This window comes from Lycorma delicatula, chromosome 5, assembly GCF_047948215.1.
Source record: "Lycorma delicatula isolate Av1 chromosome 5, ASM4794821v1, whole genome shotgun sequence".
NCBI lineage: Eukaryota > Metazoa > Arthropoda > Insecta > Hemiptera > Fulgoridae > Lycorma > Lycorma delicatula.
This window is the reverse complement of record NC_134459.1, coordinates 10289403-10306140: the sequence shown is the minus strand read 5'-3', so window position 1 is coordinate 10306140 and position 16738 is coordinate 10289403. Positions and strand designations below refer to the sequence as shown.

At 26.2% G+C, this 16738-nt stretch overlaps 1 protein-coding gene across 1 annotated transcript in view; it reads right to left on the bottom strand.

Annotated features, from left to right (window-relative positions):
- Nucleotides 1-15765, bottom strand: part of LOC142325823 (uncharacterized) — a 282933-nt gene extending 267168 nt beyond the window's left edge. The window contains exon 1 of the mRNA XM_075367845.1: nt 15638-15765. Coding sequence (XP_075223960.1) covers nt 15638-15736 — 99 coding nt within the window. The 5' untranslated portion in view covers nt 15737-15765. The remainder of the gene's footprint in view (nt 1-15637) is intronic.
- Nucleotides 15766-16738: the final 973 nt, after the last annotated feature.

Genomic DNA, 16738 nt, shown 5'->3' with positions numbered 1-16738 from the left:
CAAAACCGCGACCGCGATTAGGTTTCACCAAAAATTCTAAGTTCCCTATTTCCTTTCCTTTCAAGAAAGAAGAATGAGGGAACGAGCCCGGCATGGAATAAAGAAGAAACCTGCACTTTCCCCCGTTCAGCCCTTCGGGGCCACGGGAATACCAAGGTTAACGGCATGTAATTCCGATTACTGCCAATTCTCGGAAATTGCAGGCCAAAGAAGAAAGAAGAGGTCATCCGTAAGACGAAGAAGATAAAGAAGAAAGAAGACCCTCTGCTCGACCCGACTTCACGGACAGGAGTCCGGAGAGCCCAGCGGAGATGCACCGTGAAGGGCAACCATCAGAGAAGTGGATGAAGAGCTTCTCCTAACTATCCTCTAACACTTACAATTAACTTAAAGCAATCAGCAATTGCGACTCCCTCCGGAGAAGGGGGCGGATTGCTCCCTCCATAGTAAGTACCCCGTTGTGGCGTATTCCTGCTAGCCTATGAAGCGTTAGCACCGAAAGGACTTCAGTGGACGGTCTGAAGGGGAATTAGGTCGGGAGGACAGGTTTCAAAAGCCTAGCCTTGGCCCATAAAATGGGTTCCATAACGCTGGTTTAACAACGGATTGGAATGCAATTAAATCCGTCCTAAAAATTTAAAATACAAAATAACACATAAATTGAAAAATTAGACCCGTCATTAAAAAATAACCTTTAAAAACACGCCCGATAGAATCATCCAGCAGCAAGTGACACTCTCCAGGTTCTGCGATCTGTAGGGAGAATTTGTAAAACTCCCGCCAACTTTGCATTTCATTCCATATAATTGATGACATCAGGATACACACTTTTTCCTAATTTCTACGGTTTAAGTTGGAAATTAATCTACAAATTTAAAACAAAACATAAAAGATCAAAATTAAATTTAAAATTAACAATTTATACAATGTTTTATTTTATTTAATATTGATATTTATTAAATTGCTGTTGCGATATAAAAAATTATTTAATAAATACGGGAAATGAATTAATAAAAGAATTTAATAGGGAAAACATAAGGAAATTATAATAATAAAAAATATTTCAGTTAGTATTAAAATATACAAAAATTTTAAGCGGTCATATTTGTTATGTGAATCGTAGTTTCCATTGTGATTGTTCCTAAAGAACTGGTAAATAAATTAAAATAATAAAATGATGAAAATAAAATAATACTAATAATTAAATTACGATTAGTTTATATTAATCTAATAAAAACCCAAAATTTTAATCTTTAGCATTAGGTTATTTTCTATATATATATATATTTCTTATATATTCTATATATATTTATTTACTTTTCTTATATATTGTAAGTTATACTGCAGGTACGTTTTAATTTTTAATTGTTCGCAATCTAAAAGTCGTTTAAACAGATCTAAATCGTCTTCCAATATTTTTTTCTTCGAATCTAAAGACGTATGTTCCTTAGTAGTTCGCTTCATCAACAGTAAATATTTAAAGATGAAGGCAGAATTTTAAAATACTACATATATGTTTACACAAAATATATGTGTGACGTAACATAATTTTACGAATAAACGGGGAAGGACAAGCGAATGCACTGTTCAGTAATTACTATGATAGACTTGGTGATCTATTTCAAAAATATTTTTTAAGGATTCAAAAGTTTGATAATTCATGTTTTGAAAAGGTAGTTATGATACATGTTGCAGTCCGTTCACCGTTCACTACGGAGTGTTCAAAAAGTAACACAAACTTACGGAAGAATGTTTCCCTCTGGAAAACGTGGAGTTTACAATCAGCGGTTCGTGTTAACTGTAACGGCATACAAGGATGAACTCGATGATCGGTTTTCATCTGACAAGTCACGGTTCTACCTCGATGGATACGTGAATGTACAGAATTCACGCATTTGGTGTACGGAAATCCATATCGGCTGCACCAGCTGCTCTGCACGGAGAAAAAGTGGGTGTTTGTTGTGCAATGTAACGTAGGCGATCTTCATGACGTTCTTTCTCGGCATAGTGAATAGTAAGCGCTGCATACAGATGGTGCAACAATTTGTAAACACTATACCTGCAGATACGCAGTTTCAGCAGGACTATGCTCGCTCATACAGCCAACAACAGTATGACTTTCTTGCATCAGTTTTTTATTGGGATATGATTTCGAAGGGGTTGCGGTCCCTCGATCTCCTGATTTATCCCCTTCTGATCTTTTTGTGGGGATCCTTAAGGATGCCACCTACAAACTGATCCTCAAATCAATCCCGAATTGCAGAGCGAAATTGAACGATGTGTTACAACAATTTCTCAACAAACGTTACATGTGTTTAAGAGCATGCAGCGTCGTATTCAATTACGTGAATCGCATTATGAAGGCCACTTTCAACAACTATTGTAACTTACTCGTTTAACTATAAGTTTGCGTCACTTTTTGAACGCTATATTTAATCCACATTATAGTAAAAAATTGATTCCCGTTATCGATTGAATCGTTTAATTTTTATTTCTATTACAATATATTCATACTGTTTTAAAGTTCTAATGATTCTAAAGTGAAGGTCAATAACCATTTTATCCTTATTTCTTGATTTTCTTTTCAAAAAATAAGTCCTCCAAAAATGGAAATTTAAAATTCATTCGTTTAATGATTAGACTATTAAAACAACTCTAAAGTGATTGTGTACAGTACAGTTAATTATATCAGTTGATTTTAATTTTTTTTTTATTAGTTATTTAAAAATTAAACTTTTCCAGGAAACTACTCAAGATCGCCAAAAAGCAGATAAAGTAAACGGTTTTTTTTCTATTCCAGTAAAAATTAGAAGAAATATACACACTTTTTTATGGTATAATACTTTTTGCGAGATATTTTTATATTTTTTGATACGCCAAACTTAGCACCAAATTATACCATAATACTAGAAAATTTGTACGGTATAATGAACTACCTCCCTCCTTCAACCGAATCAAATCTTTAAACATCATTATCGATTAAATATCATTGATTTTATATGCTGTTATTTCAGACACATTTTTGTTTTAAGTTACAAAAAAACCCGAAATATTTATTTATTTTCACAGAAAATAAATAAATATTTTTACCAAAAGTATAAATTTTCTGTTAAAGCTTATAATAAATGAAAAAAAAAATAACGGGTTAATCTGTGAACATTGTGAGAAATAGTGAAAACATTTAAATGTAGGAGAGAGCTATAATTTCATTGTTTTTTTAATTTATAAATAAAAGAATTTTGTAGATTCAAATCTTTGATTGTATTTTCATCCATTCGTGAATTTATGTTCTTTTAAATTATATCGAACAGATCAGTAAAATTTTGTTAATATCGGCCCGTTATTTTTGTAATAAGCACATATAAACATTAAAGGAATTTCATTCGAAAAGCTACAATTTTAGATTACATTTTTTACCTATTGTATTTCATATTGTTAGCTATGTATAAATTTTCCCAAATATTATTTCTATTCATTATAAGATTAAAAGGTTTTTTTTTTCATTAAAAACAATTTTAATGAGTTTTAATAATGTATATTGAAAAGTAAGCGATATTTATATTCGTTTTACATACTCACAACACCTTATTTATTTGAAATCCCATAAGTAAAAAAAGAAAATCATATACAATAGATACAAACATTTTAACACGATTCAGTTTAACTGGAAAAAATGACGCTAAATTAAATTAGCTTTAATATATTTAGAATGTGTTATAATATTGTTTACAATATTTACATAGCATAAAAATATTACATAGAACTTTTTTTTAATTTTGTACTGAATAAGGCGTTGCCCTCTAAATAAGCTACAATTGGGTTTTAAACGTTTATGTTCTTAAAAAAGAGAAACAGGTATTGCGTTAAGCGCATTCATTATTCATGTGAATTATATTCGGTGTAAAAGGTTTCGATTTTCATAGCTTAAATATTCTTTTAACTCAGGTTCCGGGTTATTATTTTATAGTTGTTTAATAAATACTAATTAACCTAAATTTATTTATATATGTAATTAGATTAATTTTTCACTTCTATGTATATATATATATATATATATATATATATATGGTGTGTGAGTTAAAATAGGTATATTTTAATAGTAATATATATTGTAATTCTTGTAATTCGGAAATCTTAGTATTGTCCTGCACAGAGATCCACTAGTTTTTATTATATTTAAATGCCGATCAACAACGAGCGCATCACTTTATTTACTACTGATTTTCACGAATTTTTGCGTATTACTTATTCTACAAATAACTTATGGAAGTTAAATTTAAAAAAAGATTTTCTACGAGTATTGCTACAACGTGAAAAGTTAAAAAAGTCCAGTATTTACCTTATAAAAAAACGAAAACAAAAAATTATAACTTGCGTAAATTTTAACTACTTTCTTAAAAAGGAAGCGTTTTTATAATAACAACCGCTATGAAGGTTTTAGTCCAGTTAAACTACATAAGAACGATTAATTTTAACCAGACAGCACGATCTTACACGAACAGCTTCCACTTAAAAAGAGCCGAGTCAACGGTTATAAATTACTAACTTTCCGTAACATTAAGCTTTGTTTTAATATCAACTAAAATAGGCAAAGCGATTTTTTAATGTTACGGTTTGGCGGTAACATGCGTAATGATTTTTTTCGTTTCTTTAATTTCATAAAATATTAATTTTTTAGATTAATGCGTTTTGTTATAATTTTGCAGGTGCATATAATTTTTTTTCTCATTAATATTTGTAGTCTTATTTTCGTGTTAATTTACAATTAATTTGCACGGCATTAATTAACAATATGAATTAAATCAATCGCGTTAGCGAAAATAATCACTGAAAATTTTACATTTTTTTATCGAAAATTTGATAAAACGTCAAACTGCTCAGCGCTAAAATCGTTCAAAGCTTAAATTATTATTAAACTGTCTCGCATGATAAAAATCCAAACGTCCAAAGTCAGACTTATATTAATAACAAAATATATCGTATAAAACTAGTCTTTTTCTGATATTTTCAAGTTGTAATGACTTGTTCTTTAACTTGACAATTCATCAATATTGCAAATTGTTTTTTAAAATAAATTAAATATATTAATTTAAAAAAATTTATTTCGGGTTTTAAATAATCACTACTGAGAACGAAAGTTTTAAATCTAGCTTTTTACCGTTAGGGTTAGCCTAGCAAACCTCGTGATCGTAAATCAGCTGATTTCAAAGTCGAGAGTTCTTAGGTTCTAATCCTACTAAAGCTAGTTGCTTTCATTTGGATTTGAATACTAGATCGTGGATACCGGTGTTCTTTGGTGATTGGGTCTCAATTAACCACACGCCTCGGGCACGGTCGGGGTTAAGACTACACTAACCCTAACTTGACGGACAAGAGATGCGGGTGCCTACCGGCTCCGAATCCAGAAATCTGCATGGGATATTTGAAGAATAATCATAAAATTAAAATAAAATAATTATTGAAAAAATTAAATCACAATGCGCTAAGAGATATTATACATCGATCAAGAAGTTTATAGGATTTATAATATAACAAAGTGAAAATAATTGCTACAAAGTTATTATATAATTTTTTATTTTATTTTTTACGTATTTTAAGATTTCTGTTGTATTAATTAATAAAATCGTGAAAGTTTTTTTTTTAAGAAATAAGTTTATAGAAGATACCCAGAAGTGATAATCTGTATCTTATCCAAAATGAACAGATTACTTTTAATGAAAATCACATCAGGTTGTTTTATTGAAAAAATAAAATAATTTTGTATTTCTACAATGTGTTTTTTTGCAGGAATTTATTGTGGTATTTTAGAGAACCGATAAAACAGATAACAGATAAACTGAAAACACGAGTAACTTTTTCACAATATTTTATTTTTATAATTCTTACACATACATATCTATTTTATATACATTACAAAATTTTTTAAATAATATTCTGACCGGTAATTAAACTACAATTAATTAAACGATATCAGTATTTAAAAAATGAAAAGGTTAAATATTTATTTTAATAACCCGTTTAGAGTTTCAAACTGCCTAACTTAACTAATTAATATTATAGATTTTTTAAATGCAATCACACCAATATGAATTTAAGTATATGAATAAATGACGTTATACAAAAAAATAAAAATAAATTATTAACCTAAAATTACAAAAAATAACACTTATCTTGAAAAAATAATAATTAAAGAACCCCCTTTAAATAATAATATTTCAGTTTAAACAGAAATAGACTACTTCAAATTTATTAAATTCTTTAAAGCGTTGCATGATTCTAAAAAAACAAAAAAATTGACATGTAATGAGCACATCATTAATGTTCTAAGAAGATTTAATAAAATGTAAAAGGTTTTTTCTTTTTAAATCCCATTTTTTCGAAAGCATAATTACATTATTTTTAAACTGTTGCTTGGAAAGCTGTTTTAATTGTAATAAAAATCTATTTTATTTTTCAAAATTAAATAAAATATATTAATTGCAGCTCAGTATATTTTTATTAAATACAATCTTTTTTTTAAACAAGCAGACCCGGCAATGCTTCGCCATTGCTAGATTATATATATAGATTAAATGAACAGAATTGAAAGTTTGATAAAACATTAATAAAATGAACATTACGGAACTTCACAGAATTTAATCTTCCCGCTTTCCTTTTCCCCTTTTCATTTTTACCAAACTCCCTTTCCCCTATATTTCCCTTTTCACGTTTACCCCCTTTCCTTTTCCATCCCCGTTTCTGTTTCCCTTATTTTCCTTTACCACTTCATCTTTCCTCCCTTCCCATTTCAACATCCTTTTCCCCGGTTGTCTTTTTTTCCATTTTCCCTTTTTACTTTCTTCCTTTTTATTTTTTTCAATTTTCCAATGTTTCCCTTTTTCCCCGCGCGTAAATCGATCCAGATGTTTTTTAGTCTATAACGGACACACATATCGAAAATACTAAATGGTGTCGTAAAATATTTAGTATAACTTGTGTTGCTGGTGCGTCCAAGAGATAGCGCTGTTTTTTTTTAAAAAAAGCATGTTTTTACCTGGCACAGGTATGAAATCTTATGTATATAAATAGTAGGTATATAAAAACACGCGCGTATTCGAATGCAACGTTGTGTAAAAATTTCAAAGCGATCTGTGAAGAACTTTAGAAGATTTAAGATTTTTAACAAACGAACATTTACATTTTTATTTATATAGATTGCTTTAAGACATTTTAATGAATTTTTAAAAATCTGATCATAGCTAAAGTTATTACTTTTAATAAATATTTAAATAAAGGTTTTCCTTTTTATGCGATACAACTATAAAAATACAATTTGTTACAATTTAATACGTAATAATCACGTTCAAGTGCGTGAAACACACATACATATTCATATTTAACTAAATGAACGAACGGAAAATTTAACTTCAGTTCTTCAAGCTTAATTATTATGATTGTTATATTTAAAAAAATCAATTTTTTGAAATTGATTGTCATGATTTTGACAATCCGGTTGGATTTTTTAAATAATTGATTTGTCAATTATTTAAAAAATCCAACCAATATATTTATTATAGAATCAATTTCAACGATTCCCATTTGTATTGGTAGATAATTTGTATATATATATATATATTGATTTAAATAAAATTACTATAATTAGTATTTTTAATTAAAGTAGTACAGGATTTTTTCCTAGGAAAAAAGTAATATTATATCACGAAATAACATGGGGTATATTCCTGCAATAATGAGCCGTTGATTGACAGATAAGCAGCCAGTGAATTATTAACTTCGTGCGAGAATTATCCATCACTCACACCGGCATAAAATATTTAATTAAATCTTCATTTACATTCATCCATTATCTAATGACGGTTTGTAATTTCATTATTACGCAACTTTTTTTAATCAATACATTCCTGCTTTTGTAAATCTGTTAATAAACAATCAATCCTGATTGTAATAGCTATTGCTTGAATAAACTATAACTGAATTACCGTTGATTTGAAAAACTTCTAATTTGGAAGTCGAAAATTTAGTAAAATATTGTTACTTGTTATGAGATAATTTTGTTAACAGTGCATATTTTAGGATTATTATTGCGCGTTTCTCAAGGCTGTAAAGTGTAGGTTGATTTAAAAGTAGTAAAAAATTGTTTTTTTCTTTATTTTTTCATCTTTTGAAAAAAGATATACTTTATCAATGATATACTAGTGATAAAAAGAGTATAAAATAATAACGGAAAAAATAGACCGTTCCTATTGTTTTACCAACAACGAAGCGAACGTTTAAGCTTTAAACTCATAGGCAAAGACCTATGGGAATAATTCTAATAATTATTGATCTTTTTATTTTCCAGTCCTGTAGAAGCGCTAAAGCTCTAGAGAGGAAAGTATTGTAATCGGTCTAATTTGGGAATATACGGTTTTATCGTATGTTAACGTTTTGACATATAAGGAACCCAAAAAACCGGATGGAAATTTTACGGATGTTAATGCTCGTATGTAGGTGTGTGTTTTCGGTGACGGCCTCTAAAATCACCTTACAAAATAAAAGTCACATAAATTACAAAACTTAAAAAGTCAAGGGGGTGTGCTTGTAGAGGAAGGTTACTCTCAGTATCCCGAGATTTCTCCTAATTAAGGTCATATTATTCTTAGGTAAATTTGTTAACGATTAAACAATAACATTATTTTCAAAAAACATTTTTTACAAAATCGCATGCCCATCCCAAAAAAATGCTGTTGTAGTTGTCTGTTATGTTGTGACGTCACACGTGAGCGGTAGAATTAAATAAATGAATAATATTTAGAGTGTAAAAATGTATTTCGTTATGGCTGGGTCTCGAACTCGATCGGACGGCCGACTCGGTACCTAGTGCGTTAAGCCTCCCAGCTACACCGATCTACCGGTGTAAAGCAACCGCCGACCGTCGCCACTAGTAGCGCCACAACCACAAGAATTAAGTACGGTATGCGCACGCGCTTTAGTTAGAATCATTGAATAAACGAAAAATTATTATATTTAAATATAATGATAAATATTTTAAAATTAAGTTTAAGCCGTGCATCAGAGGCAACTGTGTTGTCAGTTTTTTTCTTTTAATAAAAGAAATTATATTTTTTTCTTTTGGAAACCAATCGGTTCCTTCAGATAGTGTTCTCATTTACGACATTTTATTTTACTGTTTTGCTGAAAATATATCTCTGTTGACCGATTTCAAAATTCTTAAAAACTGTATGAACAAATTTTTATTCATGACGTGTATACGAAGGCGTTTGATACGTAAAATTTATTAATTCAATTTTCGTTTTTTTCATTTTTTTTGATTTCATTGACACAAATTTCAAATAATTTCTCTACATTAAAATATATTTAAAATTTCTCCTATGTAATATTATGCCTTTATGATTAAGCGAAAAGATTTATTTATCGATGATCATCATTTATATTTTTTATCATTATTTTATTTTTTAATTATCTTCATGCAAACCGTATTTTTTTACGAAATATATATATATATATATATATACTTTTTTTTTTCTTCAGTCATTTGACTGGTTTGATGCAGCTCTCCAAGATTCCCTATCTAGTGCTAGTCGTTTCATTTCAGTATACCCTCTACATCCTACATCCCTAACAATTTGTTTTACATATTCCAAACGATATATACATATATATTTAAGTCGATATCAAAATTAGCTTAAATTAATTTAGTTTTTTGGAAAAGATGACGCCTGGCCATCAACTATTTTTATAATAATTGTCTTAGAATTACAGTCAGAAATGAGTCATTTGATTTTTATTTCATTAAACTCTGTGAGGCTGCTTGGGTGTTACACAGGCATAAAGCAATAAAAAATAGACAATAAATTATTTATCCTGAATTAATCCGTAATCGAATAAAACATAGCGTTGATTTAATTCATATCCGTACTTATCAGAAGAATTTACGTTTTTTTATGTATACTTTAAAGCATTTAAATGTTATTTTATCATTGCATACTTTCCGAAAATTATTTTAAGGAAAATAAATTATAATTATTTATATAAATAAAATAAATTCCAAATACTCATAAAAACACGTGAAAAATTAAAACTTCATTCGTGATAAACACGTGAAAATAGAACACCCTATTTTTGTTTCGATAGGCCTACATTTTAAATATTACTGACATATTATCGTGAATTTAATAATAAATATAGTGTTTTCATTGTGTTTAAGAAATATATGAACAAAAATTGTTATCGTTTGGTTTTTTTTTTAATGTAGAGTGCCTCTTATAAGATTCTTTTTATATATTTTTAGCCTATTTTTAATCTTCGTAAACGCTCTTAATTAATCTTGTCAAATTATGATAAATAGGAGTATACTTAAATAAACATAAAATATAGTATTTATTATTGATATTTTATGTTATTGAATATTCAATCAAACTTTAATAAGTTTAATGATTTTTTATTACAATTTAAAATATATGTTGTTGACGTGAAATTTTGTTGCTTTTATGGAAATACATCAATTTTATCCTAAACTAAAAGATTTTTAGTTTCGTCATTTATACTTTATATATTCGAGTAATTGTTTTTTCTGTTTTTTATTCTTCTTTTGCACAAAATCTAATTACAGAAAAAATTAATGAACAATATTTTTTAAAACTACAATAAATTAATTTTATTTTTTATTATTATATTTACAAAATTGATTGATTTACAGAAAGTAATTAATCTACTGTTAGTCTTATAAAAAAACTATTTTAAATATAATACTGTTGTTATTTTATTTTTTTTTGGGATGCTATATTATCGTCTTACAAGTTTATTATTTTGTACGTTATCCATTAATAACTTATATTATAACATTTTATATTACTCTCACTGAATTCATTCCGAAGTTAATTACTCTCAAATATAATTCTTATAATTTCACATTTCTTAAAATAAATTTCTTTTTACCGCATGATCTTGTTAACGAAATTAAATGTAGCTAATTCAAATTATATTTTTCATGTAATATAACCCGCAGTTTAACAAAAGTCATGTATTTATTTTTCTTTCTCTCCTCTCTAAGGAATAATTTTAGACGAATTAAAACTAGAAATATTTTGCATTATAAATGAATTAAAATTATTATACTATTAGATATATAGCATTTAAATTAAATATTCAAATTTCAGGAACCGTATATATATATATATATATATATATATATATATATGAATGTCATTCAGATATTTACATATTATTTTGTTATTTTTTATCGCTCTATGCAAACCGTTAAAAGCCATAGTGGCTTTTAACGGTATTTTCAGTAATATGGTTTGAAGGTGGGTAAGATTTATTTCTGGAAAATTTCAATCGTTTTTTTCTTGGAGCGCCGCTATAAGTTTGATAAACTATAAAATTAATTCTTTTATTTATTAGTTTGTATTAAAATAAATCATATAAACGTTTGATTTTTTCTTTTTATAAATACACAAATACGTATATATGTATATAAGAAGCCCTTTAAAACAACTTTATATGATTTTTGAATAGATGTAATTTTATTTAAGCTTTTTATAGATAAAAATAAATTATAATACTCGTATTATACTTTATAAATATAATCGATGGAAAATAAATAAATAAAATCCTGTAAATTCTTTAATAAATGAATTTTGTTAATCGTACGGTAGATAATTACGGTTTAATAAGTTTTGATAAATCTCCATTGTTTAAGAAAATCGTTCGAAATATAAATAGCTTTTACTGATAAGTATGTTGGAATAAATTTCCCATAGTTAAAATAATCTTAATGATTTTATAATTACCATAAATATTTTGTATTTTAATCATTATTATTATTATTTATACTTATTCTGCATAAATCGGGGTAATCGAAACGTTAATTTTATAAATCAAATTATTTTGAAAAGCTTGCCTTAATATGCAATTTAATTATAAAATTTTCATAATTTTAACATATTAATTCTGAAATAAGGCTTATTTAATTATAAAAATTTTACATTACCGTAGATTATTACACTTTTACGATTAATTATTTTTACTTTCATTCCATAAATATATTTATAAATACATACTTTTATTATTTAAAAACATATTGAAAAATACAGATAAAAATATCTAAAAAAAGAATATTTTTGATTCGGGTAATAATTTAAATTCTTAAATATTTCAATAAAAATTATCCGTTAACAAACAAAAATAGAAGATATATGGGATCAGACAATTAATAACAATCGATTATTTATTTCATAATTTACTTACAGTACTTATTTACTTTACTTAATTTATTTAATTTACTTAAGTACAACAATGCGTGCGGGCTACTTATTTTAGAACAAATAAGAATTAAAACAAAATTATATTAATTAGGATAAAAAGAACTTAATCTTGTTTAAAACTAAAACGATTGTCCTAATTTTAACCCGCTTTATTAATAATAAACCGATGAATCTAAATTTTTGTGTTATTTTTTTAATATTATTATTCATTGCAATAATATTACGATATCCTTATCAGCAAGTTATTTGCAGAATTACACATTGTTTAAATAAAAAATGAACATAATAATAACCTTGCAGTTTTATTATAGTACTTAATAAGTAAGTAGATTATAACATAATCCAATAGTAGTAGTAGTAGAATATTTTTGTGATTTTATTTATTTTCCCATTTTTGTACAAAAAAATAATTTGTTTTTATTCTATACACGCCACGCTTATTTAGCGATTAGTGCGTAAAAAAATATTTGGTTGCTTAATTTAAAAAAAAATACTAAATATATTACTCATATAAAGATCAATAAATGTAAACTAATTACATTTAATAAATTTATAGTTCCCCCCAATGTAAATGGATTATTCTGAAATTTAGATCACAGCATAAACTTTGAAAGATTATCGATCTTAAGTATTATTTGTACAGTAAGATTTACGTATAGTTTATACTTTTTTATATATTAATCTGTAAAACGAAAGTCAAAATACGCTAGCTTAGAACAAAACAAAAAGTACAAAATTAAAAAAAAAACATATAATAAAAGTAGCATTAACTCTTATTTAATATAAATTTAAAAAACATATGTTACAGTAAAAGTTTTTTTTTTATTTACATTGGTATCACTAATTAAAGTCATCAGATTTGTCAGTATAAATCGATACAATATGTACCGGTAAATGAACACACTCAGGCCGATTATGCCTGAGACGTGTGGTTAATAAAAAACCATCCGCCAAAGAACAAGGGTATCTAAGTATTAAAATCCAAAAAAGCGACTGTTTTTATTGGGGTTAAAACCTGGAACTTTCGACTTTCAAATAAGATGATTTACGACGACGAGTTTACCGCTAGACAAATTCGGTAGGTTTAGTAATAAAATTTTGAATTTCAAAATAATTAAAATCCAATCTAAATAAAAGAATAATTAACAGAAAAACAATTTTTAAAAAGGAACAACGGTCTTTATATTATCATAAATTTAATTATATAAGAAATATTTTTGTAGTAAATAAATTTAAATAATTATTTTTTTAATTACAAAAAGATTACGTGCGCCCTTTTTCTTCCACGTTAAATTAAAAGAAAAAAGTCTTTTAATAAAATTTTATTTTTATGAAAAATGTTAATGTTTGATGGAAATCAAAAAGGTGGGCTTTAATTGAAATCAATTAAAAACAGAAAGAATCATTTAAAAAAATAAAAAATTGAAGATATAAACTTTCCAAGGTATTAAGTACTAATATTATTGTACTTTAAAGATTAAACGTTCTTAATTAATAAATTACATATTAATCCTTTTTTTTAACAAAGATAGTAGTACTTGCCTTCATTGAGTAATATTGAATTTTTAACGAACTATAACAAGGGTATATATTTAGAAGAAACACTTAGAGCAATGTTTCTACGGGATTAAGAATAGTAAAACTTTTCCATTCATTTATAATGTTAGCTTTTGTTTTTTAATTCTTTCTCTCGTAAATAAATAAATAAACTATTTTCGCATAGGTCTATATTAAATATTTAAAAATATTCCATAATTTTAAAAATCAAAAATATTTTAAAGATTAAAAGAAAAACTAGAAAAAATAGTTTGTTTTTCTTCCGTGGTAGATTCATTTGATAAAATGATTTCATTTATTTAAAAATCAAACAATTCGGAATACAATTTCAAATTAAATTCTATTTTTATAAGATACGCAAATACAATTTTATTTTATTAACTATAACTAAAAAAAACATCATTTTTAAGGTCACTGACCTTTAATAATTTATTTATTTCACTTATTAATTAACCATGAAATGTTTTTAAAAATATATATATATTTGTATATTTATAATTTCGTTACTTTTAGCCGTGAAAATATATTATGTAATATTATTAATAAATTGTTTTTATGATTATATTCTAAATTGCTTTATAGTATTTGTACGTAGAATATTAAGTAATAATGCTTATTAGTTTTAATTATTTTTGTCATTAAATGTTATCAATTATTAATGAATTAATAAACATGTTGGTTAATTTTAAAAAATATCCTTTAGAAAAATAATAAAACTGTTTGTCTCATTTAAAATTAAATATTTGTGTATAAAGAGTAAAGTATTTCATTGAAAACTGTAATTAAATACTTAATTTTAAAGTTAACAAAAAGTAATTAAATAATATTCGACGTACAGAAAAAAAATTAATAATTAATATTTTTGTAAAAAAAGATAATTAAAAAAAAACAATAATACAAAGCCTTCAATGTTTAAAGCAAAACGTTTTTACAAATGTGGAATATAGAGAAGAAATTAAATTTAATGTGTTATAAAATTAATCTAACATAATTTATTGTTTACATTCCAGAATAATAATTCATTATAATAAATTTTTAATCTATTTTAAAAATCTGTGATAAAGAATAATTAAAAAAAAAAATTCTACGTTAATCTTTTTTTATCATAGCAATAAGCACACTTATTCACCGTATGATTGATTTTATTTCAAAACAATGCTAAAACAAATTACAACTGCTAAAAATGTTTTTACTATAAAACGAACGAATTTTAATTATATTATTATTCACGTTACTGTAATTGTTAGTTGTTAGTTTGGTACCATGTTGCATTAAATTTAATAAAACTTGCAATTTAATTAAGAGATTCTGAATAATTAAAGCGCGAAATTTCGCTTATTCTTGACTTTATAGGAACTTTATATGACTTTATAGTATGTCAGATTTTTCGGTAATAAGATTGTTTTAAACGACTTTTTATAATATTTAATTTACTTTATTAAATATGGGGGTCTAGTTAATTTTCATCGGAAAAATTATTTTAAATTTCACGAATAAAATAATTTTAACATGTTTTATTAATTATCATTAAATGTATCGGTTTCATATGCGTATAAATTTTATATTTATAAATACATATTTTTAAATTTTTACGAATTTCTTTTTAATTTCACTCCTACTAAGCGCACTTTTAAAATGTAAAAGTTAAATTTCAAATTCCAAAACATTATTTTGTAATAAATGTTTTATATATTTTTACGCGTAAAAAGATAAACTTTAGGGATTTATTTAAAGTTTTTTCTCGATTTTTTTTTTCTAAAACTTATTTTTACCGTTAATTTTTATAAAAAAAAACTTTTTTTTGTACTTACGTTTGCACAGTGAAACGCATCCAGGAGCGTCAAGGCTGCGTGAGGCGAAGTTCGCCCACTTGAGCCAAAACCATCATACACACTACGACACCACCACATCCACACTACGTGTTCATGCCGCGAGCCGAACTGCACGAGAACTGACAGTGAACTGCAACTGGCGCGCTCCCCACACCCCCACCCCTTCATTTCCATCCCCACCATCATCGTCGCTCTAATCCACAACCCCTACCAAGAAAACAACCCTAGCGGATTGATAACGCCACCAAATCACGATTCACCTAAACTCTCCACCTTTTCTCTAACCTTTCGCCTAACGGTTAATAACTTTAAATTCACTTTCTAAGTTAACTTAATTAAACGTATCGGAAGTCAACACCGATATTTTTAGAGGATGTTAGGTAATGAAAAATATAATACACGATAATGTATTTTTTTTTATAATATTAGTTTAGTAATATTAAATTTAAATAATAAATTCTACATTAAATTCTAAATAAAAAGAATTTTTCATACTTTATGTAGGAACGTAGAATTTTCAGAGAAATAAGGAGCGGCCTGCTCGATATAAAGAATTACCTTATTTTTGCTCCATTACTGAATAATTCAAACAGTCATGACTGTAATTACTTTAATTTTTGACGTATTATATTATTTTTATCTACTGATGATGGTTTGAAATAAACCGAAAGATTTCGAGAAAACATCTGTTTTGCTGGTAAGGAGGATATAAAATTTTTAATTATTTTTTATTCTAATAAAAAAATTATCAGCTAAAACCAAGTTTAAGAAATTTGTTTCCAATTAATTAACAATAAAATATTTGTAAATAATGTAATTAAATATAAAAATACATTTACGGATGAATAGTTAGTTGTTTAATGCCCGAAGCTACCTAGATAAACAAATGATAAAAATTCAACAAATATTCAATGAATATTTGAATGAATTTTTATCATTTGTTTATCTAGGTAGCTTCGGGCATTAAACAACTAACTATTCATCCGTAAATGTATTTTTATATTTAATTACATTATTTACAAATATTTTATTGTTAATTAATTGGAAACAAATTTCTTAAACTTGGTTTTAGCTGATAAT